The sequence below is a fragment of the Notamacropus eugenii genome, chromosome 1, assembly GCF_028372415.1.
Source record: "Notamacropus eugenii isolate mMacEug1 chromosome 1, mMacEug1.pri_v2, whole genome shotgun sequence".
Classification (NCBI taxonomy): domain Eukaryota; kingdom Metazoa; phylum Chordata; class Mammalia; order Diprotodontia; family Macropodidae; genus Notamacropus; species Notamacropus eugenii.
This window is the reverse complement of record NC_092872.1, coordinates 485,187,332-485,213,457: the sequence shown is the minus strand read 5'-3', so window position 1 is coordinate 485,213,457 and position 26,126 is coordinate 485,187,332. Positions and strand designations below refer to the sequence as shown.

At 42.8% G+C, this 26,126-nt stretch overlaps 1 protein-coding gene across 5 annotated transcripts; it reads left to right on the top strand.

Moving 5' to 3' along the window:
• The first annotated feature begins 2,682 nt into the window (after nt 1–2,682).
• On the top strand, nt 2,683–26,020 carry GBGT1 (globoside alpha-1,3-N-acetylgalactosaminyltransferase 1 (FORS blood group)). Of its 5 annotated transcripts, none has more exons than XM_072632826.1 (7): nt 2,683–2,865; nt 15,615–15,746; nt 17,645–17,707; nt 20,816–20,866; nt 20,964–20,999; nt 24,021–24,155; nt 24,588–26,020. In XM_072632826.1, the coding sequence occupies exons 2-7, from the start codon at nt 15,679–15,681 to the stop codon at nt 25,270–25,272; spliced, it is 1,038 nt and encodes a 345-aa protein (XP_072488927.1). In that variant the 5' UTR covers nt 2,683–2,865; nt 15,615–15,678; the 3' UTR covers nt 25,273–26,020. The 5 variants fall into 5 exon arrangements, with proteins under 5 accessions (XP_072488927.1, XP_072488926.1, XP_072488928.1 ...); XM_072632825.1 differs by lacking the exon at nt 2,683–2,865 and adding an exon at nt 9,112–9,586; XM_072632827.1 differs by lacking the exon at nt 2,683–2,865 and adding an exon at nt 9,239–9,586 and having other exon boundaries at nt 15,618–15,746.
• Nucleotides 26,021–26,126: the final 106 nt, after the last annotated feature.

Sequence of the window (26,126 nt, the reverse complement as noted above, 5' to 3'; positions counted from 1 at the left end):
CAAATACAAAGTTCTTGAGAGAGACCTTGAGAGTATCTTTGTATCATTTCTTCTGGCCACCATGTGATCGCCTACCCCATGCAAGTTCTCCATAAAATAGTCTTTTTGGCAAGTGTACATTTTGCATTCGAACAACGTGGCCAGACCATCAGAGTTGCGCTCTCTGAAGCATAGTTTGAATACTTGGCAGTTCAGCTTGAGCAAGGACTTCAGTGTCTGATATCTTATCATGTCAGGTGATCCTCAGAATCTTCCTAAGACAGTTCAAATGGAAGCGATTCAGTTTCCTGTCATGGCGCTAGTAGACCGTCACAACAATGAAGTGAGCACAATGGCTCTGTAGACCTTCAGTTTGGTACTCAATCTAATGCCTCTTCTCTCCCAAATCTTTCTTCGGAGCCTCCCAAACACTGAGCTAGCTCTAGCAATGCGTATATCAACCTCATTGTCAATGTGTACATCCCTGGCAAGTACACTACCAAGGTAAGTGAACTTATCCACAGCATTCAAAACTTCTCCATTTGTTGTAACCGATGATTCCACATATGGATGGTGTGGTGGTGGCTGATGGAGCACCTGTGTTTTTTTGGTGTTCATTATTAGACCAAAATTAGCACAGGCAGCAGAGAATTGATCCATATTTTGTTGCATCTGAGCTTCAGAGGCTGTATTGAGTACACAATCATCTGCAAACAGAAAATCATGCACCAACACTCCCTCCACTTTGGTCTTGGCTTGTAGCCTTTTCAAATTGAAGAACTTACCATCAGTATGGTAGTTGACCTTGATGCCGTGTTCATCTTCATTGAAAGCATTTGTCAACATGGCTGAAAACATCATGCTAAAAAGCATGGGAGTAAGCACACAGCCTTGTTTCACTCCATTGGTGACTGGGAAGGAATGAGAGCTTTGTCCATTATCCAGAACCCGGGCAAACATGCCATCATGAAATTGACGTACAATGTTGATGAACTTCTCTGGGCAACCAAATTTTGACATAATTTTCCATAAGCCCTCATGACTAACAGTGTCAAAGGCCTTGGTCAGATCTACAAGCATTGTGTACAGACCTCTGTTCTGCTCCTGTCATTTCTCCTGGAGTTGTCAGGCAGCAGACGCCATTTTGACTGTTCCTCAGCCCTTTCTGAAGCCACACTAGCTCTCAGGTATATGCCTATCACCCAGGTGAAGGATTAGCCTATTAAGGGGGACTCTAGCATATAATGGAATACCATTGTGCTAAATGATACTAAATGATGAACAGGTAAATTTCAGTAAAATCTGGAAAAACTTGCACTAACTGATAGCAAAGTGAAATGACCAGAACCAGGAAAAACATTGTACATACTATCAGCAACATCATGTAATTATCAACTATGAATGACTCAGTTTTTGGACTCACAAAGGAAAATGCTGTCCATATATAGGTAAAGAACTAATGAACTCTGAATGAAGATCAAAGCGTATTTTTTTTCCACTTTATTCTTTCTCGTGGTTTTTTTCTTTTGATCCGTTTCTTCTTCCACAACAACAGCAATGAATATGGAAACATGTTCTACATGATTCAAAATCTTGTAAAAATGAATGCTAAAAATTTTCTTGATATGGAATTGTGGGAAAAAATAAAATACTATTTCAAGCAAATAAAATAAAATGAGCTAAGCATTGTGCTGAGCCCTGGAAAAACAAAGAAAGGTAAAAATCAAAAATCAAAACAAAAACCAGAACTACTTTCATCACGGTCAAGGAGATTAAGAACATTGGTCCAGGAGCCAGGAAACCTGGGCTCTAGTTTTGGCTCTACTATTAGTCATTTAATGGCCTTGGACAAGTCATCTCTGGGTCTCAGTTCTCCATATATAAAATAAAAGTTTATCTTAAATACCTCATTCCAGTGCTTTTCATCTTTTAACTTGACATCTGTCTTTCCTCACTACTAGATTGTAAGGTCCTCAAGCTCAGAGATACACAGTATCTTATTTCTGTGTCCTACAAAAAAAAAAAATTCTTTATGTAATAGGAAGGGTCAACTAAGTGGCTCAGTGGATAAAGGTTCTGGGCCTGGCATCAGGAAAACATAAGTTCAAATCCTGCCTCAGACACTGACTAGCTGTGTGACCCTTGGTGAATCACTTAACCTCTGTTTACCTTAATCTACTGGAGACGGAAATGGCAAACCGTTCCAATATCTTTGCCAAAAAAACCGCCATGGGGTCATGGACAGTCAGACAGGGTAGCAGGAGTTCAGTAAATACCTGTTAACTGATGATTAACATGGGAGGTCTCATTTGAACCACTGAGTCAATGGGACACAACTTCTCTTCTCTGCCTCTCACCTCCTTCCTCCCAACCATGAAATTTGTATATGATTATAGCACCTAAATTCTACTGCTTAAGAGAAGAATGTTGTCATAGTGTACTGCATATTAAAGGTCAGTGAAGAAGGCAGCTTTTTCTTCCAGTTTCAAACTGTATCAGGCTCTGGTGAGAGTGGGAGTAGGAAATAGATACAGGAAAAGGTGGGAAGCCTTCTGCTAGAGCCTAAAGGAAAGAATGAATGCCTTTTCTAACTCTGTTTGCCATCACCTGAACTCCTTCATTAGGTGTGTTCCTGATGATGCAACCCAGTATCCATTTAACTTCCTCCACCTGTGCTCTGTGCCTCCAGAGGCACTATTCAATCTGAAGTTCTCATAGGTTCCCTGTGGTAGCAGTTCAGTTTGTAGCCAGGAGGCCACCTGATCAGTCAACCTATGTACTGCGCTGAGTGAATATTTCCATTTTTATTTGTTCCAACTGGTGGAACAGTCTGGTGTTCATTGTCAAATCTACCACCTGCTGAGGGCTGACTTCATCAGGATTTAGGTAAGGGTCTGAATAACTTATTTCTGAGAAAGGGAAAGGAGAAAGGGACAAGGAAAGAGAGAAAGGAAGGAGGAAAGGGTTCATTGATTGAAATCAGGAATAGGCAGAAATTGCATGGATATCTCATTTTCTTGAAAGAACTTTGTTTGAGATCCCATGGTCTTCATTTCTGCCATGTGTGAGGTTTCCCTGGAGGTCTCTGTAAACCTGGCAACAGGAAGGTGTTTCTTCAATCATATCTTAGGATAGAAAAAGAATTCTAGAATGTCACAGCCTCAGGACATCTGCTCCCATTCCCTCACTGTATTGATGTGGAAACTGAAGCTCAGGTCACACAGCTTATTAGGTGGCAGAACCAGAACAAGAGTTCAATTACTGTGATTCGCTAGCCCTCTACTCCATGCTGTCTCTCATCCCATCATCAGGCATAGAGGAAAAAAGGTAAAAGCCATAGGGAAACTCCTGGCTCAGTGTTGGTGGAGTTTAAACCTGCTGGGAAAGGACGGTAAGCATCACTATCAACTTAGGTCCATTTCTACAGGTTGCCGAGTAAATAAGTACGTAACTGCAAGGCTTTGTATTCTGGTTTCACTTCCTTCCAGGACACTTCAGGGTAAGTCTCTTCTCCCAAGAACTGGCTGTATTCTCCTCTGTTCTTGGCTATTCTAAACTCAAGCCTTACCTACTACCACCCTCTGCAAGACAAGCATTCCAGCAAGTAAGCAGGATAAGCCAAGATCTACAGAGAAACCCACTTTGCCAAAAAGCCCCCAGCTAGAATCCAGCTTTTGCTGGAAACAGAAAAGGATGGATTTCCTTTACTGAGCTCTCTTCCGGTTTTTTTGGAGCTCATATTTCAGGGAAGAGGGAACTTAAGGAGAAAGGGATAGATGTCCTTTTTTAAGAACAAGTAGATTATAATTAACCAAATGAGGGTGGGTAAGGAGACATTGTATTTAGGTAAAAATGCAGCCGACCTAGGAAAGTCATGCCAGCCTGACATCTAAGAAGGAAATGGGATTGTCTGGTAACTGGTTTCTTTCTTCTGATTTCTTCTCTTGCAATTTTGTGTTAAAGTTCCTTTGTTTCCTCCTGATTCTTTGTTTCTACTCCAAGCTTGTGTAACAGGAATATCAGGCTCAGATCTCTGACAGAGGAACCCTCTGTAATCTTGGATGCTTCTCTGTAATAATAATCTTTCTGGTTCATTTTGCCTTCACCCAGGATTTCCCCCAGGAGTATCAGAATCTGACTCAAGTCTCTGCAGTTTCCCCTGACAGCATCAGGCTAACAAGAAAATAAAACAGAGGAGTAGAAATAGAACCAGGATTTGTTATTTGTTATTTCATGGATCCAGAGTAGTGGTTCCCAATGTTTTTGATTTCTTGAACCACTTTCAACAACAAAAAATGTTGCGAACTCCTAGAGTAATGTAATATAACACTCATAATATTATTTTAGTTTTATTCATTAAGTATTAATAATAACTATAATAACTTTTCCCCTAAAAATTCAAATTAAAATTTTTTGCATAATTATAAAATGTTCATCTGGCTATAATTATAAAAACTCCAAATTAAAAATTTAAAAATAATAATTATAAAATAATTGTAAATATTTGCATGGTGCATTCTATAAGAATTAAAAGAAGTAATCCAACAAAACCTCATCTGTTTATCATTTATCTGCAAGACTTCATGTATGTAAATGAACTTTTGTGAAGAAAGATTTCCTTCAGATATGACTTTTGTTTCTTCTACCATTGGCACACTGGTTAAGTTCTTACGTAAATTCTACCGAATAAGATGGTAAGATTTAATACAACGATGGCCTACTTTGACTTTCCAAAAGAATCAATCTGGGAGGGTAAGACCCTCAGAGTTTCTGTTCAGAACAGAAACAATTGCTATTTATACTTCACTCTGAGACATCAAAATCCAAACAATAAACAAATGAGGCTTGGACTGAAACTTGTTATTGATCAATCAGTGAAAGCCAGAGTGATTTTAAAATTTAAAGGCATAGTCAAGTAGTTTCATTTTAATTCCAATAGGCTTTTTTCAAAACCTGCTTTGCCAGAGCTATATTTCAAGAAATCAAGAATGAAAACTACATGAGACAAAAGGGTTAATTATCCTAGTTTTTTTTAATGATAGAATAAATAGGAAAAGAAAAAAATCTAGGCTCCAAATCCCAAGATATCTTACAAAGTATAATCAATCAAAACCACATGTAAGGATATGCATTTAAGACAATACTAAATACAGATAAGACTTGCATCCAAGCCCTGAGTCTTCCCTCCTAAAATCTACTTTCCTTACATTATGATTATGATGAAAAGACAAATGATAATAGCAAAATACAATTTAAAAGCCCAAGTATTACATAAATGACGAGGTTGAGGGGTGAAGGGGGACCCCTAAATACCGACAGTCCGGGTCGTGCTCGAATGAATTCGACTCAAGCCTTCTTAAAGCCAAAGAAAACAAAGTTTATTAAAGATTCGCCAAATTGGGTTGCCTCTTAAGGAGCCTAAGCATTTGTGATGCTTGTATTCACAAGCAGGCCATATAGAATCTCAGCTAGACAGAGTCTGAGCTGGATTGAATCTGAGCACCTTCATGGAGGCAAGATGGAACTTTAATACAGAAAAGAGTATAGGAGGGATCTGAGGGGGTGGTCCGGTAGTCCAGGATGATGGGAGGAGGGGTTTAGAAAGGGTCTTGAGGAAAAGTCCAAGGAGAGAATCCAAGGAGGGTCAAAGGCTGGAAACAGCTGGAGGCTTCACAAGACAGACTAGGGGGCAGACTAGGGGGCACCTAGGTGGGAAGCAGGTGGGGCAACCCAGAGAGCTTGATAGGGGCTGTATGTGGATGGATACAGATCTTGATGGGAGTGGTCGGCAGCCTGGGGAATGGGGTTTTGATGGGATCAAGGGTGGGGGATGCAACCTGAGTAGAATGATAATGAAAGGCCCATGGGCTTCCTGAGACTGCCAGAACAAATGGGAAGATTAGATCTGAGTAAAAAAGGCCAGATTAAGTGGGAAGATTCAAGGGGAGCTCAAGGAGGCTCCCAGAGTCTGAACCCCATCATAGTTTTGTTTTACCTTTTTAAACTGGATACTGTGTTGAAAAAGATAAAACAGTACCTTCCCTCACAGACCTTAAAGTCTAGTGGGGGTTGTTAGAAGTGGGGTAGGACACCCTGTACACAATTAAGGTTGTATGTGATGGGGCAAAAGAAAGATATAAATCAGTAGCCTCCAAACTTTTTTTGGTCATGCAGCCATTATCAGTAAAAAAATTTTGAACATGTACCCCCAGAATGGGTATAATTTACTTCTTTATAAATGGTACACATTTCTCAGTAATAATTATATTATTTATAAATTATATGTTTATACTAATTACATACATTATAAAACTTAAACAGATATTTAAAAGGATGGGATAAGGAATGAGAATAAGCATAGTAGCAACAAGTGCCTACGACGTGCCTAGGGTAGGTGTATGGAGTGTTCAGGGAGGACCAGCACCTCTGGTGTGAGGGCCCACTAAGCCCTTTGCAGGGCTGTTCATCCACCTTTGGTGTCCACCTGTCATCCAACTCTCACTTGTGGCTCCAAGAAGCTATGGCACACATCCAGGGGCCACACCCCAGTAAAACTAGTTCAACCAGCTTGAAAGTAACTTACAGGGCTCAAACTCATTGGTGAGTTAGAGGATGTAATAGGAGGATGAGAACAATTTGTCCCAATGGACCTGAAGGCAGCTGAAGTAGGCACTGTGGAGCTTGGTCAGACATCAAAGATGCCAAGGTCGTCCACTGCATCCTGGGCTATTGCCAGTCTCCCTGATTTTGTCTTGCCCCTGGACTTTAATAACTCTGGTAGAAAAAATGAGGCTGACAACTCTGTGCAGCTCTGCCTTACCTCGATTCAATTCATGCATGCACAAGTCAAGACATCACTCCATGATGTCACTGGTCCTCTTCAAAAATGAAGGACAAATGAGAACTATGTAGCAGAGTAGTACGCTAGCAATTTACAAATATTATCTCATTTGATCCTTCACCATGACCTTGTGAAATAAGGGCTATTATGATTCTTCTCATTTCACAGTTGAGTAAATGGATGCATAAAGAGATTAAATAACTTGCCCAGGGTCACACAGTTAGTGCCTGAGATTGGACTTGAACTCATATCTTCTTGACTCCAGTAAACTGTATCATCCACACTGTGCCACCTACCTGACAGCCAGAAAAGGATGAAACAATAAGGAATCGTTGGAGTTTATTGAGTAGGGGAGTGATGTGGCCAGACCTGCACTTTAGGACAATCCCTTTGGCAGCTTTGTGGAAGATGGGTTGAGTGGGGAGACTTATCAGAGAGGCCAATTAGGAGACTAATGCACTCAGAGTCTTAAGTGAGAACTGATGAGGGTCTAGAGAAGAGAAAAGGAAATAACAGAACTAGAAATGACCAAGATTTGGCAAGTAAACAAATAGGTGAGAGTGAAGAGTCAAGTCTGATAAGGAGATGGCATCAAAGATGGCAACCTAGGTAACTAAATGGATAGGCAAAGTGGGGCCTCACTCATTGGTTGCTACACTGGAACAGAGCATCTGGTCAGCCCACTGAGGGAGGGGTGGGGGGAGCAGTATAGGTGTGCTGGGTGTGGGAGGAATCTTCCCAATGGCTCTTGCTGTGAGTACTTGGGGAAGTGTTAGATGATATCTATTCTGAGAGGTCTGTTGTTTGTCCTTAGTTCTCAAAGAAGACCACTGCAACAGGAAGGTGATGCCATAACTTGCATGTGAATTAGATTTAAGTGAGGGAGGGCTGTGCAAAGCCACCAGCCTCACTTTCTTCTCCAGAGTCATCTCCCTGAGGAGTCTATTCCCCAGGCAGAAGGGAGGTTAGGAACTTGCTTAGTGGAGAAAGGGATCCAGTAAAATGAGAATGCTGAAGGAAATTGATTGGTGTGGTTAGGTTGGAGACAAGTCCCATGAATGACTGTCAACACCTTCCCATCTTTAATTGGGTGATTATATACTCTAGGGCTGGGATGGGGAACCTGCAGCCTCCAGGTCTTTGAGTGCGGGCTTTTTTGACTGAGTCCACGTTTTACAGAACAAATCCTTTTATGAAGGGGATTTGTTCTGTAAAGTTTGGATTCAGTCAAAGGGTAGCTTTTGAGGACCTAGAGAGTGACATGTGTCCTCAAGGTTGAAGCTTTCCCATCCCTGATTTAAAGGATGTGGTCTAGGAAAATTATAATAATTATAAATGATACACCCTCACCTAATTCTTAAAGTTTTCCTAGTTATTATTTCATTTGTTCTTTATAGTAATCCTATGAGGGAAGCAAAACAGGAATTATTCCTCCTCTTCAACTCCCTCTCTCCATTCCCCCCATTCTTCCCTCATCCTTCCCCCCTGCCTTGCCATTTTGCAGATGAGGAAGCTGAATGTCTGAGAGGGGAAGTTACTTCCCTAAGGTCAGATCAAAGATATAGAGCCAGAAGAGACCTCAGAGATTATCTAGTCCACTCCTCCTCCATCATTTTGTAGATGAAGAAGCCAAGGCTGAGAGTGGTGGAGTGATTTGCTCCAATTAGTAAGTGTCAGAGGCAGAACTTGAACCCAGACCCTCCTTATTCTGAATCCAGCACTCTAATGGATAGAGCACTGGATAAGGAGTCAGGAAGACCTGAGTTGAAATGTTGCCTTAGACACTAACTAGCCCTGTGACCCTAGGCAAGTCACTCTACCACTTAGGCATAGTTTTGTCTTCAATAAAATGAGGGTAATAATAGCCCCCATCACACAAGGTTGTGGTGAGGATCAACTGTGATAACATATGTAAATCTCTTTGCAAACCTTAAAGAGATATATAAATAATAGCTTTTTCACTTCCCACATAGGTCTGAATCCGTCTATTCCAATCACAGAAGCCCCCAGGTAAATTGAGAATGACCTTGAGCCACTAGGGCCACACATCTGGCTGTGTTCAGGGGGCTGAAAGTATACGTTGTGTGTATGTGAGAGTACATGAATCCAGACACCTGCATGCAGGTATATTGGTATGCATGCTTATGTGTTTACAGACGTAGGAAAACTGGTACAGAACTGAGTGATTTCCTCTCTCGCAATGGTGCATACCTCCAGCCAAGCAACCCCTCCCTCCCCTTTCTCTCTCCCACGGCGCCTCCCTCCTTTTCGCTTCTATTCCAGACCTCCCCCTTTCAGTCCTTAGCCTCAAGGAGAAACAAAGCTATTTCCCCCCAGCACAGAGAAAAGGGAGGAGCCATCAGCCAGTTATACCAAGAGTTTGCGAATGAAATTGGCCTGGGCCAGCCAGAAAGCCACGCAGTTCCTGATTACCGCAGCCTTAGGGGCTTGGGCGGTGGCTGCGCTCCCGCTTGGTCGAGGCAGAAGAGCTTTTCCTCTGCAGCAGGACTGATGTTCCAAGCCCCCGGATCCTCAGAAACCTTGGTGACTGTGACGCCAAGGACACAGGGAGAGGAAGCCTAACTGGGGTCTTTCTAAAGCTGGCTGAGGCTAGATTGCTGACCGAGTCCTTCTCCGAAGAGACCACGAGAGTCCATCTTGCCTGCCCACCACCACCTAGCCTGCTTGCCCACCTCCCAGCCAGCTTATTTGTCTGCCTATCTCTCTGCCTTTCACTCCTGCTTGCTGCCCTCCCCAGGCTTAGGGGTGAGTTGGGGCGTGTGGAGGGTCTTTTCTGTCTTGGTAGGAAAATGCTCCCTGGGGAATCTAGCAGGATCTGGCTCCTCTGCCAAGCTCTAATCACAAAGAAACAGAATTCCCTGGGTGAGCAAACCTGGAGGAAGTAGATGGCCTAGGGCTTCTGCAGCTGGGGGAGGGAAATGCTTTCACCATGGATTTATTTTAAGCACAGTCTTAGAAAATTTTTTCCCTCTAATGAATCCTAGGATCTTAGAGCTGAAAAGAATCTACCTACCTTAGAGACTATCAAATGTAGGTGTTCCTAATCTTGTTTGTGTCATGGACCCCTTTGGCAATCTGGGGAAACCTGTAGATATCTTTCTTTTCAGAAGAATATTTTTAAATGCATAAAATGCACAGGGTACAAAGGAAACCAAGTGTTACTGAAAATAATAACATTTTTCCTATCCAAGTTCATACTTTCTGTAATCTCTCCATGGATCCAGTGGAAGATGGTGGACCCCAGGTTAAGAAACCGCAACCTCCTTATTTTACTGATTAGGGAACGTGTGTATATATATGTTTGTGTTTGTGTGTGTGTGTGTGTGTATGTATATGTATGTAATAACTTGCTCAAAGCAACACAGCAAGATAGTGTTAGTGTTTGGACTAGAACCCTGGTTCCCAGCCAGGCTTCAGTCTGTCACCCATATTTGTCTCTCAATAAAACTGCCACAGTTTAGAGAGAAATGAGTTAAAGGATCCCAGGCTATAGGGGCTTTACCTTGTTTTGCGGGAACCAGACACATGGAGAAATGGCTTTAAATGAATCCTGTCCCACAGTCCCTACCAGCTTCCCACCCAAATGCCTCCCAGTCAGAAGCCTGGAAACTAACCATAGAGACACCCATGGTTCCCTGCTGCTGTAGCTGTATCCAGACTGCCGGCTGTCAGAGGACACCTGGGGGAGGGGGAGCAGGGGAGCACTGGTCTCTCACTGGCTCGACAAGTAAATAGAATCTCCAGGTGCGCTGGCACAGCTTCCAAGAGGACTTGAGAATTAAATTTCTCAGGAAATCTGATTTTTCAGTCTACTACCTTTAATCATAGGAAGAAGAAAATGAGAAAGATGATGGTGGTGGCTTTAAATAGCGCTTTAAGGTTTGCAAACTTCTTTTCACATATGTTATCTTTGGTCTTTACAACAGTCTCATGAGGTTGATGGTATTGTTACCCTCATTTCACAAATGAGGAAACTAAAGGAAAAAGCAACATGCGGTGCAAAGGTTAAGAACCTCGGATGCCAATCAGACCTGGGGCCAAATCTTGACTATTACTTACTATGTAGGGCCATGGACAAATCCTTTCCCTTCTCCGGACCTTGGTTACTTCATCTGTAAAATGGGTGAGATTGAACCAGATAACTTCTAAAGACCTTTTTACTTATAGCTCAGGAATTCTTAAACTGGAGTATGTGAGCTTGTGGGTTTGTTTGTTTTAACATTTTGATAACCCTATCAAATTCTATCAAAACTGTATCTAATCTAAGTTTCCTTTGTAATCCCATGTATTTTAGGTATGTCTGCCAAAATGGTCTATAACACAAAAGAAGTTAAAAAAAAACCTGCTGTAACTCCACATCTGTGGTCCTGATCTTCCATCTGTACCCTAGCTCTAAGGGCTCCCCATCCAAAACTACTTTGTATTCATATGTATGTATTCTGTATATATTCATATATATGCACATGTTGTCACCCTCTTTAGAATTTAAGCTCCTTGAGAGCAAGGATTTTTTTTTGTCCTTGTACTACCAGTAGGTAGAATAGTGCAGCCAATGGGTTTTTAGAAAACTGAAAACAAATTAAATTTTTTTAAAAAAATTCTTTTTGGTTGATTGATTCAATCAACTATTTTCTCCTCAGAATGTTGGAGAAGGGAAGAATTTAGGAACTTATTCCTCCCTACCCCTTATAAAAAAAGTACACCATTAAGAAAAATTTGTAATGAGCCTGCCCATTTACTGTGGTGGGATGGGCAGCAATATATCAGAACTGTCAAGGAAGGATCTTATTGCCTTCCTAAATCTACGGGGGAACAGAAAGGGTAACAATAAATCAATCAATAAACATTCATTAGGCACCTACTATGTGTCAGGCCGCTGTGCTAAGTGGTGGGGAGACCAAAAGAAGCAAAAGATAGTCCCTGTCCTCTAGAAGCTTACAACTGAATGGGGGAGACAACCTGCAGGCAAATATATACAAAGCAAGCTACATATAAGATAAATGAGAGCTAATTTAGAGAGAAGACACGAGAATTAAGAGGGCTTGGAGAAAGCTTCCTGTAGAAGACAGGATTTTAGTTGGAACTTTACAGAAGCTAGGAATGTCAGTAGTCAAAAGAGAGGAGAAAGAGCATTCCAGACACCTGGAGGACAGCCTAAGAAAATGCCCAGAGCTAAGAGACAAAGTGTCTTGTTTGTAGAACTGTCAGGAGGTCAGGTGTCACTGGACTGAAGTGTCTGATTTAGTAGGTAGGAAGAAGAGGGCTAATTGATAAAGAGCTTTGAATGCATTTTGTATTTGATCCTAGAAGCAATAGGAGTTTTGGAGCTATTGGAGTTTATTGAGTAGGGGGTGTGTAAGTGTGATATGATTGGATCTGCGCTTTAGAAAAATCACTTTAAAGATTGAATGGAGGATGGATTAAAGTGGGGAGACACTTGAGGCAGGCAGACCCCCCCAGCAGGCTATTACAGTAATCCAGGTGTAAGGTGATGAGGGTTTACACTAGAGAGATGGCAGTGTTGAAGGAGAGAAAGGGGTGTATTCTAGAGATATTGCAAAGGTGATGTGGACAGGCCTTGGCAACAGCTTGGATATTGGAGGGGGGGGGGAGCGGTGAGAGACGGTGAGGAATCCAGGATGACTCCCAGGATATGAGTCCGAGGGACTGGGAGGATGGTGTTGCCCTCCATAGTAACAGGGAAGGTAAGGATGTGGGGAGAGTTTAGAGGGAAGATAATGAGTTCTATTTTGAACATATTAAGTTTAAAACGTCTACTGCATATCCAGTTCAAGATAACTAAAAGGCAGTTGGAGATGCAAGATTGGATGTCAGCAGAGAGGCTGGGTCAGGATAGACAGATTTAAGAAGCTTCAGTGTACAGATGGTAATTAAGTCTATAGGAGCTAATCACCAAATGACGTAGTATGGAGGGAGAAGAAAAGAAGGCCCAAGACAAAACCTTGAGAAGCAGGAGGATGTTATGAGTGTAGGCAAATAAGATCCAGCATCTAGAAGCTCTGAGAGACATTAGTGACGGAGCACTCACCTAAGGTGAGCTCTGACCTTAGGGTGGAGATTGTTAGCCAGCCTTCACTGCCTGCTGAATATGGGTACCCCTGGGCCCACCTGAGTTTAGTGCAACCTAAAAGAGAATAGATTAGTGGCCTAAAAGGGAAGCCTGCCTTTGGTTGGTTTAGAGGCAGAGCTTTCTGGTCACTAGCAGGTCTGCACACCTACCAGGAACAGAAATAGGGAGAAAGATCATAGGCTTGGGAGGGTCCTCAGAGTCCAGCTAATCCAAATCACTTGTTTTATAGATGAGGTAACAAGTGTAGCAAAGTTAAGAGCTTTGTCCAAGGTGACACAAGTAGTGTGTTTGAGACATGGAATATGAACTCAGGCCCTTTGATTTCAGATCCAGGGCTCTTTTCCATTATACCTTCAAAGCCCTTCCTCCTGTGCTAGACTTAAAGGCTGAGCTCAGTTAATGCTCAGCAGAGACTGATACCTACTCCTCTTTGTTCTGTAGATATTAGAATCAGGGACAAACTTAGGACATCATGAATAGATACCAGGCTCAAGGACATCCTGGCCATGGAAGCTTTGGCAAAATTAAAGAAAGTACCCTTGCCAAAGCACATTGGCCAGTGATGTGCCTGGGTCCCAAGGAATGTTTCCTGCTGTCCTAAAACCCATCTTGGGAGACAACTTTGAAGTGGAGTAGAGAGATCTGTCCGCAGACCAGACTACAGATTGCTGAATTTGGAGTCAGGAAAACCTGGGTTCTAATTCTGCCTCAAATGCTAGCCATCTCTGGGATCCTGGTCAAGTCATTTAATTTTTTTAGGCCTAAACTTCCTAATCTGTAAAATAAGGGGGTTGGACTTGATGATGTGTAGGATCTCTTCTAACTCTAAATCTTTGATCTCATTATCTCAGGAAGTGGGTCAGTTAACAATCCAGCACCCATTTACTGATCACCTACTATGTTCAAGGTCTGAGTTAGGCACTCAGAGGGACACAAGATGGTCCCTGCCCTCCAGGATATTAGAGTCTAGGAAAGAAGGTGATGTATACACCTATGAAAAAGTAACTAATACTAGGAGACATAAAAAGATGTTGCATAAGGGACGTGAAAAGTGCAGGCGAACATTGTGGGCAGACTGTTGAAGCATGGGTACAGTAGCTCATAATGTATAATCTTGGCTAAGCAAAAATTCATTCATTCAATAAATGTTTATTAAGCACCTACTATGTGCCAGGCATAGTGATCAGGAGGATATGAGGCATTCACACTCTTGTCTGGTCCCCATGGGAACTGAGGTATATCTTTATAAGATAAGTGGCTGGGCAAGAAGCTGGGTTTAATTGGTTCTATTGTTAGAGTCAATCATTGGTCAATCCAAAGTCAGGTTTAGGATCCAGTCAGTGGTCAGGGATTATAGAATCTTAGATTTAAAGGCCTTGGAGTCTATCTACTCTAACCTTCTCATTTTACAGATGAAGGAACAGAGGCCCACAGAGATTAAATTATCTCAAAACCAGATAAAAATGGCTGAGCTGAGATCTGACCCCAAGCCCTCTGACTTCAAATCCAACAATTCACAAGGCCATGTTGCCCCAAGGACGAAGGAGCAGTCTGTGCTGGCTTAGTTTGTGGCTAGAATTAGAGGCCTGTGGTTGGGGTTAAGGCTCAGTCTAAGGCTGAAGATAAAGGTGTGAAGTAGCAAAAAGCTCAATGACTTCTTTCACTACATAGAAAGGAAGAGTAAGACTATAGGGAAAATGTTCCTTTGGATTCCCGACCAACAATAAAAGATATGATGTGAAAAAGGATATTTGGGATATGAGAAAATGAGGGAAAAGGGGTTGGCCCCTGAGATAAGAATCATACCCGCTTGCCAGGTATTGTATGGGAGAGGCCAGGCCTAATCATCCTTTCCTAAGGGGCTGTTCAATAGATCAGAAAGCATTTATTAAGCACCTACTAGATGGCAGCTAGGTGGCGCCATAGCACATACAGTACCAGGCCTGGAGTCAGAAAGTCTCATCTCCTTGAGTTCAAATACAACCTCAGACGCCTAGCAGCTGTGTGACCCTGGGCAAGTCACTTCACCCTGTTTGCCTCCGTTTCCTCATCTGTAAAATGAACTGAAGAAGAAAATCACAAACCATTCCAGTATATCTGCCAAGAAGACCTCAAACGCGGTCATGAAGAGTCAGACATGACTAACATGGCAGACTATGCTAAGCACTCTGGGGACACAGAGACAAAAATGAACCAGTTCCCATCCTAAAGAACTGCTTTTTATCAAGGGAGACAACACCCACATACGTAAGTTCATACAAAAAAAAACAGAGTAAACTGGAATCAAGAGGCTTCCCAAGTCAGTTGCTTGTTCAGTTATTTCAGTCATGTCCTACTCTTTGTGATCCCATTTGGAATTTTTTTGGCAAAGACGTTAGAGTGGTTTGCCATTTCCTTCTCCAGCTCATTTTACAGTTGAGGAAACTGAGGCAAACAGGGTTAAGTGATTTGCCCAGGGTCACACAGCTAGTAAGTGTCTGAGGCCAGATTTGAACACAGGAAGAGGAGTCTTCCGGATTCCTGACCCAGCACTCTGTCCATTGCACCACCTATCTTCCCACCCGAGTCTCACAGGGAAGCTTTCTTTCTATCAGACAGGTACAGACAGGGGGACTGTTTTTCCTGTGCTTAACACTAGGGTCAGGAGGTAGTGATTTTATTTCTGCCTGTACTTTTATTTAGCAGGCTGTGGAAAACGGCGCGCCAGGCTAGACATCGCTGGAATCAACCTTCAAGATCCCAAGCAATGCGTTGGAGAAGCATGCTGCTGGCAGCCATCACCCTCACATTACTCAGCATCTTCTTGGTCATTTGGTAAGTTTAATTTGACACCCTGGGGAGAGCCTGTCTAGTCCTGATCACTCATACTAATTTCCCACCCAAATGTTCCCTCATAGAGATTGAGTCATTTTAGTTATATAGACGTAGATATAGAACCTCTCTAGGATTAAAAAAGAGAAAGGAAGGAAGAAGGGAAGAAAGAAAAGGAAAATGTGTTTGTTTGTTTCCTTTTTGTCTGAAAAGTAGAAACCCAAAACTGTAATCCCATTTCCTCTTCTGATGTCCTAGGCAGTATAACCAAGTGCTTACTCCTTAGCAGCCTCTGATTGGTCCTAGAAGAGATTAATTCAAGGCCTACCTGGAGATGTCCTTAGATAGGTATTGGTCACTGCTGCTGTTCATTCTATCATTTTCATTATTATGCTTATTAATATCCCAAGACTGTACATCTCCACCGGTTCCCTATTGCCCACTGAATCAAATGCATACTTGGTTTCCTGACATTCAAGGCCCTCCACAATCTGGCCATGCCCTCCTAGACTCACTAATGTGACTCCCCTCCACAAAACCACACACTCTGCCTTCTGAGCACACTCTCAGCCCTCCTGACTTAGAGGGATACCATGGAACAGTGGGAAGAGGGCTCAATCTGGAGGCTGAAGTCCTGGATTCAAGGTCCAACTCTGGCACTTATTGCCTGTGTGACTTTGGACAAGTCACTTATCTGGGTCTCAGCTTCCTCATCTCCTTCAGTCTTCCAATCTATGACCCTTTAACTCCATTCCTTTGTTCACACTGTTCTCTATACATGAAACATCCTCTCGTCTTCTCTTTACCTGTGGGAATTCCTACCCAGCCCTCAAACTCTGCCTCTTCTAGGAAAGTGAAATTCCCTGCTCTTTTGGGGCATGTTATTCTGCTTTGAACCCCATATGGCACTTGCTATTGTACTTCTTTAATGTTCTTATCATGGAACATTGTGTAGTAGTTATCTGTATTTGTGTCTTCTCCCCCTCCCAGATTATGAGCTCTGTAAACTTAGAGACTGTGTCGTCTGAAACGTGTCTCCTCCCAGGACTGAGCACAGTTCTCCACCCAAGATAGGCCTTAATGACTTGATAAATATTTTTTGAATCAAATAACCATGTTGAGGGGAGAGAAGGGAAGAGAGGAAAAAGAAAAGAAAGACAGAGGGAAAAAAGAGAGATCTATCAATAATGAAATATCTCGCCAAATAGAGGGAAATAAATAGAGACAGCACTCTTTTTGAATAGCTCACATGGCGTTTGGTTGTTGGAAAGTGGGAATGCATTTTCACACAGAAATGGTGTTATTCATGGTGGTATTCATTTTAACCCAAAATATACCTTTATGTTAAGATTAATGACACTATACACCCTAATTATCTTTTTTTGTAATATTTTTTGGGGAAATTTATTCTACCTGGGGATGCCAAGAACACATTTTAACCCTAAATCTATAGCCCTGAGAATTCTTTCCACCCCTGTAATAGTGCTGCAGGAACTGTAGTGTGAGTGGACAGTATGGCTAGGACTTCAACAGATGGGAAGGGGCTCTGGCAGCCAGGCCTGTGGGGCTGGGGAAGGGGCACAGGAGATAGTGCCTGTTCACATAAAGAGGGCAAGTTTTTAAATGAGTCATTATAAGTGCTGTAAAGAATGTCCTAGAACCATGATATTGGGAATGTGTTCTCTCCTCCTTTGGTCTCCTACTTTTCTCTTCTATGAAAATAATCCAGATTGCTTTTCTCTAATCCAGCCAATAGCTAACAACTATCTCTGACTTAAATCAACAGCAGGGTCAAAGTGACCAAGTAATTCCCAGAATATGTTATTGGTGAAGTTAATTTTTGCTAAGCAACTGCTCTTGTCTCTGAAGAGACATGCATCAGATCTCCTCTTTCCTTTCAGGATGTTAACCTGGAACTGGTCTGTCCATTACCTCCCATATTACCTCCCCTGCCCAGAAGCCTTGTAAGTATTGAGTTGGGTTTGGGTGTGGAATAAAAATAATGAATCTTCAAGAACATTGTTGGAGAATGTATAAAGGTACAGAATTGTTTGGTTCATGAAGTCACTCAGGTGAAAACATAGCATGACAGAAAGACCACTGGTCATTAAATCAGCAGGTCTAGGTTTGAACTAAGGCTTCCAGGTGAACTAAGTGACCTTGGGGATGCCACTAGTTAGCTGAGCCTTAGGCTCCTCTTCTATGAATGAGCTAATAATACATTACTTCCCCTTCACGACTTCACAGCAAAAGTTCTTGTAAATCTGAAGCATTAGTGATACAAGTGTTACTATGGTGTGTTGTCCTTCATCCAGCATTCTCTGCTTGATAAGAACTCCGTCTCACAAAGGATTATAAATTGAAGAGACAAAGGTAGTAAAGCTACTACAGCCTGGAAACATGGGTTCAAATCCAAGCTTGTTTCTTGACCACATGAATCACTTTCCCCTTCTGCCTCTTCAGTAAAATGACTATATGATCTCCAGTTATAACTTTTTGTCTTATGTCACGTATATAGTTACTGCTTCAGCAATTTGAAAAGCACTATTCCAAGTAGTATCTTACTTCTTTTCTTTCTTTTTTTTGGAGGGGATGGGGAAGCAAACAGAGTTAAGTTACTTGCCCAAGGTCACACAGCTAGTAAATGTCTGAGAGCATATTTGAACTCAGGTCCTTCTGACTCCAGGGCTGGTGCTCTATCCACTGCACCACCTAGCTGCCCCAAAGTGTCTTATTTCAAAACCCTTCTCTTCCTGCAAGATTCATCGTAAACACTCCTTTCATGTAAGCTTTCTCATCTTCCCTGATTCTACACACACATACATGCACACACACACATCTGGATCTTTCCTTGCCCTCTTCATTTCTGAACTTGTATTTTGCTTATCTCTCTTTCTATCAGTGGAATGTAAACTCCTTGAAAGCATTGATCGTCAAATTTTTTTTAGCCACAATGCTTTGGACTTAGCAGACTTTTAATAAATACTTGTTGAGTGAATTTAATTCTTAAGATGACCTTGTGAAGGAGGCCAGGCAGGAATTATTATTATCCCAACTGCACAGAGATTGAAATTATACACAAGCTTTTGAAGAAGTACCTTGCCCCAGGACGCTCTGTGACTTAGTAGCAGGGCTGCTACTCCAACTGCAGTTGCTGGGTTCATGTTGCTGGGATCTTGCTATTATACAGGACAACTCCCTTAGTGCCCAGATGCCTCTGAAATAATAGCACTTTCCTCACAACAACCCTGTGACCGAGGCAGTACAAGTGGCTTTATTCTCATTTTGTAGATGAGAAAATTGATGTTCAGAGCAATTAAGTGGGAAGGGGGAATGGAAGGGAATAATCATTTCTACAGCACCTGCTGTGAGTCAGATGGCAGCTAGGTGGCTCAGTAGATAGAGTGCTGGGCCTGGAGTTAGGAAGACTTCAGATCCAGCCTCAGACACTTACTAGCTGGGTGACCCTGGGCAAGTCACTTAACCCTATTTGCTCCACTCCTCATCCATAAAATGAGCTGGAGAAGAAAATGCAAACTATTCCAATATCTTTGCCAGGAAACTATAAATAGGGTCAAGAACAGTTGAACATGACTGAAAATTGACTGAACAAGGTGGACCAGGCTCTATGCTAAGCACTTTTTGCAAAAAATTATCTCATTTGGTTAAGTGACTTGTTCAGGGCAAACAGTTATTACATAGTGGGCCTGGGATTTGAACCCATGTCTCCTGACTCTCGGGCCAGTGTTCTCTTCACTTCACCAAAGTGATTCTTGCTTTGTTTCTGCAGAGTGCCTCTGTCTGTATTCCACAAGGAAATGATGTCCTGTCCTTGACCCTTACTGCCTGTGGGACCTGGGCAAGTAATTTAATGTCCTGGGACCTCAGTTTCCTCATTTGTCAAATGAGAAACTTGTAGTATTAAGCCTTTGAGTTCCCTCCCAGCGCTAGAGCCAAGATCCTCTCATCCTGACATCCTAGGACCCTAGCCGTGCATGACCAACTCACCTTGCTGCAGGAATACCTGGGCCAGGTGCTGGGTGGGAGTTAGAGTGGCCGGCTTGCCAGCTCACCCCCATTTCCTACCTACGCTGTCTCCCAAATCACAGGAACACATACACAGGGGCTTTCTGCAACCAATACACCCCTGTCGGAGGCAGAAGGAAACAGCTGATCTGTAGTCTAAAAGACCTGTGTTTGAATCCTGCCTCAGACAGGTCATATGACCTTAGGCATGCCATTTACCTCATCTGCAAAATGGGCAGAGTTGGACGTAATGTCTTCGAAGGACCCTGTCAGCTTTAAATGTATAATCCCTTGCCCTGGCTTCTAATTGCACCTCTAATACTTCCTAGTAGTGTGACCCTAGATAAAGAAGTCACTTAACCTCTCAGTCTCATCTTCTTCATCCCCCAAATGGGGGTGATAATAAAAGCTCCGAACTCAAATGGAATCACATGTGCTAATTGATTTTTCAAACCTTAAAATGATGTGTAAAATGTCAGCTATTACTATTATGATCAGACTTGGGGATGAAACTCCTTCTACCAACCAGTGCAGATCAGCACCTCCTCTGCAACTTCTAGTCATTCATTCACTCATTTAATTTTAGTTTTCAGCATACATTTATAAGGTTTTGAGTTCCAAATTTCCCCCTCCCCAAGATGGCATGAAGTCTAATATAGGCTATACATGTTCATATTAAACATATTTCCACTTTAGTCATTGCAATTTCTAGTCTTAGAGAATTGCCTAAAGTACTGAGAGGCCAGAGTCACATGGACAGGATGTGTTCATCATGGGCCCACGTCATCCCCACTCCAAGACCAGCTCCCTGTCCACTGTACCTGCTACCTTTACTGTTGTTGCTGTTCTCTGGATTGCTAACCAGTAGAAGTGACTGACTAATGGTGGAAACATCACAGTAGTAGGAGAACAGGATGACCCTTAGCTGGGATCTTGGGACAGCCAGTGCCACCATCTTATACCTTGTAAGTGCCTACCTAAAACATCCCCATTTCTTCCTAAAAGACCCTAAAGTCTAAACTCTCCCTTTTTCCCCTCTGATACAGTTCTATGAAGTTACCAGCCACAGAAGAAAAGAAATTTCGACCTTTTCCCCAGTAAGAAGAGTTCCTTCTTTTCCTGTCTTAACAGTGGGCTAAACTGGCAGAGCTGTCTAGAGTGCGAATCTCATGCCTTGTTTGTCTTTCTTTGCAGATTACTCTATCCTCAGCCAAAGTTGTTAGAACAGCAGTAAGTTACTGTCCACTGGGTTGGAAATGAAATGTATTTGGTGGGGGTGGGGGTGAGGGAGTGGAGTGCTTCCTGCAGGGTGCTTCCTATACCCTTAAATTCTCTCACTGGTCAGGGGAGCCTGATTCAGTGCTTTGGAACCTTCAGAAATTGTGACTTGATGTAGAGAGGGAGGAGGGAGATGGCCCACAGCTGCCTAGAGAGCAAAGTGACTTCATGATCATTACACGGGATGACCAAGAATAGCCCATCCCACCCACATCCTTCACCCCTGCTGCCAGAGACCAGCCATAACAAGGTAAATTGGTACCCATTCCAGAATGAAAAATGCTACTGAATTAGAATATGATGGTGTGAATTTAAAAAGACTGGGACTGAGGAAAAGTTGTGCAGAGAAGAAAACAGTCTTGATCTTATACACAAAGGACGTAATGAAAAGAGCTCTGGATTTGTAGTCCTAGGATTTGCCTAGATAAGCCACACACTAGCTGTGTGAATTTGAGCAAGTCCTTTCCCTGTCTGGGTTTCACTTTCCCAAGACATTTGGGTAAGTGGGGTAAAATAAGGGGGTTACCAGGTATGGTAATACATACCTGTTATTGCTGCTACTGGGGGTGGAGGGAGAGGGATTGAGTTTGGCAGTTCTTGAACTCAGGAGTTCTAAACTGTAGTGGGCTAAACTGATTGGATATCTACACTAAGGTCAGTATTGACCAGTGAGCTCCCAGGACCTAGAGAGGATGTTTTGGGGATTTGATAGCCAGCTGTCTAAAGAGAGGCAAATCAGACCAGGTGAGAAGTGGAACAGATGAACGTTCCATGCCATTCTTTACTAGAATTGGGCCCCTGAGTAGTCAGCCCCTACCCTTCTAGCCTGGACAAAATATGGAGACCTAGGTTTTTTTTTAAAATAGATAAAACTAAAATTAAATAAGGAAATTAAACTGGGTGATTCATGGTATATCTTCCAGTTCTGATTCTGTGAAAACTTTTATCATCATAGACAGGAAACTGGGAGTAGCAGAGCAATGGGCAGAGGGTCTGTTCACCTGGTTTTACTGCCACCGCTCAGCATGCAACCTTGGACAAGTCTTTCTCTGAGATTCAGTTTCCTTCTGTTAAATGAGGGCATTGAAATAGATGAATTCTGAGGTTCCTGTCAACTCTCATATGATAAAATTCCATTTTCATACCACCGCTGTCCAATATCCAGTAGGAATACAGAATACCAGAGTGGGAAAGGACTATTTAGGATATGGAATTCAGAGCCCAAAGGGACCTCAGAGACCTCTTGTCCAGCCCCTTCATCTTATAGATGAAGAGAATGCTAAAAGTGCTCCCAGTATAATATAGAAATGGAAAAATCAGATAACATCAGAGTGTTTCAGTGCTGTTCCCAGTATAAATCTTGTGTGTCTGCACTGGCAGAGATGGCTCAACCAGAGAATAGCCAGGGATTGGGCTCATTTACTATTGGAAAATCTGCACTTAGAGGCAGGGTTAGTGCTACATGAAGATGGAGTCCCCCACCACTTTTATGGTATGATTAGATTTGAAAGGTTCTTTTCATTTCCTTCTCTACCTGTTCCCTACTTTCTGAAACCGCTTTCCCAGAGGAGCCAAACTTTAATCCTCATTTTGAGTTCAGGCTTAAAGTGAGAAACCACCCTGGGAAAGAGAATACAGTGACTGACATTCACACTGACAGCTAAGTGACTGATTTCAGATCCTTTCCACAGGGCAGGTTGGGTAAGATTCAATTTGGGGTGGGGTAAAGGTGGAGAGTAAAAGGATACTTAGCTTCTGAAGTGAGTGTGTATGTGGGGGGAAGTTAGCAAATATCACAGAAGGGAGGAAAGGATCACAGAAAGACAAAGACAAACTACTGCCAGAGAAGATCTATCATGATGTTGTTATGTTAGGAAGCTATGCCATATGAGTGAGGAAGGGAGAGAGGGAGGGAAGGAAGGAAGGTAAGAAAAAAGGAAGAATTTATTAAATACCTATTATGTGCCAGGTACTCTGCTAAGCACTTTACAAATATTATCTCATTTGATCCTTTACAACAAACCTATGAGGTAGGTACTATTTCTAATTAACCTCATTTTAGAGTTAAGAAAACTGAGACAAATAGAAGTTAAGTGACTTGTCCAGGGTCACTCTGTTAGTAAGTATCTGAGAGCATATTTGAATTCAGGTCTTCCTGACTCCAGGTCCTATGCCCTATCCACTGTGCTACTTAGCCTGGAAAAGGGAAAATGTCTTGGGAAAGGAAGACAGTATGATCACTACCTTGAAGGATTTGAAGAGGGCATTAGCTCTGCTTTGCTCCAGAGATCAAACCTAGGAGAGATTCACAAAAACTGCGGAAAGGAAGACAGACAATATGGGGAAAAACTTGCCACTATTTAGAGCTGACCCAAAGTGGAATGCGCTACCTTAGGAGGTCATAGGTTCCCCATCACTAATAGTTTCCAAGAAGAGACTGGGGCTCACCATGTATTAAGGACTGTGGTTCAGGGGCAGCTTGAACTAAAGACCTTCTGATTTCCCTTTCAACCCTGAGAATCTAGGATTTATCCTCTTGTTCTGCCTACTGAGAGAGAAGAAAGCAGCTTTGGCCAGTGACCCCTGAAATACCCTTTTCTGGTGGTTTCAGTTTCACACTGTTCTGAACAGGCTTCCCTCACTACTTTAAAGAATCTGAAAGTCAAACACTGACCTTGTGGAGGACTTCTCTCATTTTTACAAAGATCTGAAATTAAAGGTCCAGTCCTGGCATAACTGACTTGAACAGCAAAGGTTTTTCCAGTGACTGAAACACCTTGGATAAGAGTATAGGTGAAATTCCTTTCTGAGTGAAGTCAGATTTTATGCCAGACCCGCTTTTCACAAATAAGTTCCATAAATACAAACTGACCACTGAAATTCCATGATTCTAATTCTGTGTTGTAGAAGGGATTGGGGAAAGGTGAAGGGAAGGACACTGATTTCACCATTTTCTCCCTGCTCTCTTACTAGACGCAAAGATGTGCTGACACTTACTCCATGGCTGGCTCCAATTGTCTCTGAAGGGACATTCAACTCAGAGCTCCTGAATAATGCCTACCGACCGCTGAATCTCACCATCGGGGTCACAACCTTTGCTGTTGGGAAGTAAGAGGTTGAGTTAGAGGTGGAAGGGGGACTCTCTCTTTTTCTCTTTCAAATTTCTCTCCGACTTGCTCCTTTCCCCCACCTTGAAAGCAATCTATAATCTATATGCTGGGCACTGGGTAGGTGGATGGGAGAGAAGGAACAGAGAAGGAAGCATAAGGCACTGTCCCTGAGAACTTTTAGTTTGGTTAAAGGAGACAAAGTCAATGTTTAGATTCTCTTCAACAGTGAGAAATAGGGTGGTTCAAGATGTCTTTAGTAAGACAGGAAGCTTTGGTGGGACTTTGAAAGAGCTTAGGTAAGTAGTAGGAAGAAGGGGGAGAATTCTAGGTGAAGAGGAGAGTAAAGTGAAGGTGAGGAAACAGGAGTGAGGTCTTTTCTCTTCCCATCACATCACATAATGCCCTGCTTTGCTCTGTGTCTGCCCACCAGGTACACGAGATTTGTCCGTCGTTTCCTGGAGTCAGCTGAAGAATTTTTCATGCAAGGCTTTCAGGTGAACTATTATATCTTCACTGATGACCCAGAGGCAATACCTCAGGTTCCCCTGGGGTCTGGCAGAAACCTCTCAGTTATCCCCATCCAGGGATTTTCCCACTGGGAGGAAATTTCCATGCGTAGAATGGAGTTGATCAACAAATTCATTGCCTCCAGAGGCCATCGGGAGGTAGACTATCTCTACTGCCTTGATGTAGATATGGTGTTCTGGAATCCCTGGGGCCCAGAGACATTAGGAGACTTGGTGGCTGCCATCCACCCTGGCTACTTTGCTGTTCCTCGGTGGCAGTTCCCTTATGAAAGGAGGCCCTTATCCACGGCTTTTGTTGCTGACGGTGAGGGAGACTTCTACTATGGGGGGGCAGTCTTTGGTGGTCGAGTAGAAAAAGTGTACGAGTTCACAGGTGGCTGTCACATGGCCATCCTGGCAGATAAGGCCAATGGCATCATGGCTGCCTGGCAGGAGGAGAGCCACCTGAATCGGCGCTTCATTTCCCACAAGCCCTCCAAGGTCCTGTCCCCTGAGTACCTCTGGGATGACAGGAAGCCCCAGCCACCCAGCCTGAAGCTGATCCGCTTCTCTACACTGGACAAAGACTCCATTAACCTGAAGGATTGATGGGGACAGGCCAGGGGCCTTCAGTTTTCATTCAAGGAGATTGGGAGACAGAGGTGACCAGAAAGTGATGAGGTACTAGGGATGGGGCTGGAAGTAAGGAAGCCAGGGAGTGAGTTTTTAAAAGGGCAGACAGGGCCTATGTAAAGGAAGACCTGTGGCTTTATACATAGGCTGCTACCTTCAAGGCTTGTTCTCACCCAAAACATTCCCATCCATTTTAGTGTCTCAGTGTCACAGTGTTTGAAAATCCATACTTTTAGCATTTCATTAAGCAATCCCCAAGAATGGCCGAGGGGAATGAGATCATGTCAGTGTGAATTAGTTCATCGGACGGTTTCCTGCTGTTGCAAAGGATCCAGGCCAAGAGGAGGACACTGGTTGCCTAGAAGAAAAGGGGAGTCCTGGACAAGGAGGAAGACTTTGAACTCAAACTTTACTAAGTTCGTAGTTTTGTTATGAGCTGTTGTTTTGTATGAAGCAGAGCTAGAGGAGCAGAACTGAGGCTAATTCAAACTCTAGAAAAAAATGTAGTGACACACAAACAAAACAATGTGGTTTCTTGCCCGGCTTTGGTGCTTACTACTGTTGGCTGTGTGACCTAGAGCAAGTTATGGTCTCTTTGTACCTCAGCCTACCCACTTGTAAAATGTGGGAAAACATTTCCTTGTTGACCTCACAGCGGTGTTGTGAGGGCTGAATATGAATGTGAAAGTACTTTGTGAACTGTAAAACTCTATGTACATGTGAAGGTTTTGAGTTTTTATTGTTATCATTCTTACAAAGGACAGGCATTCCTTTCTATGGACTGGGAACACCCATGGGGCCAGGACCTTAAGGTGTCAGGCTTTCCAGAG

Excerpts from the sequence above, each read along its gene's own strand:
- GBGT1 (XM_072632826.1), top strand. The coding sequence starts at position 15,679 with ATGCGTTGGAGAAGCATGCTGCTGGCAGCCATCACCCTCACATTACTC. Across the intron at positions 17,708-20,815 it reads CTCCCCTGCCCAGAAGCCTT|TTCTATGAAGTTACCAGCCA; the intron begins GTAAGTATTGAG and ends CCTCTGATACAG. Across the intron at positions 20,867-20,963 it reads AAATTTCGACCTTTTCCCCA|ATTACTCTATCCTCAGCCAA; the intron begins GTAAGAAGAGTT and ends CTTTCTTTGCAG.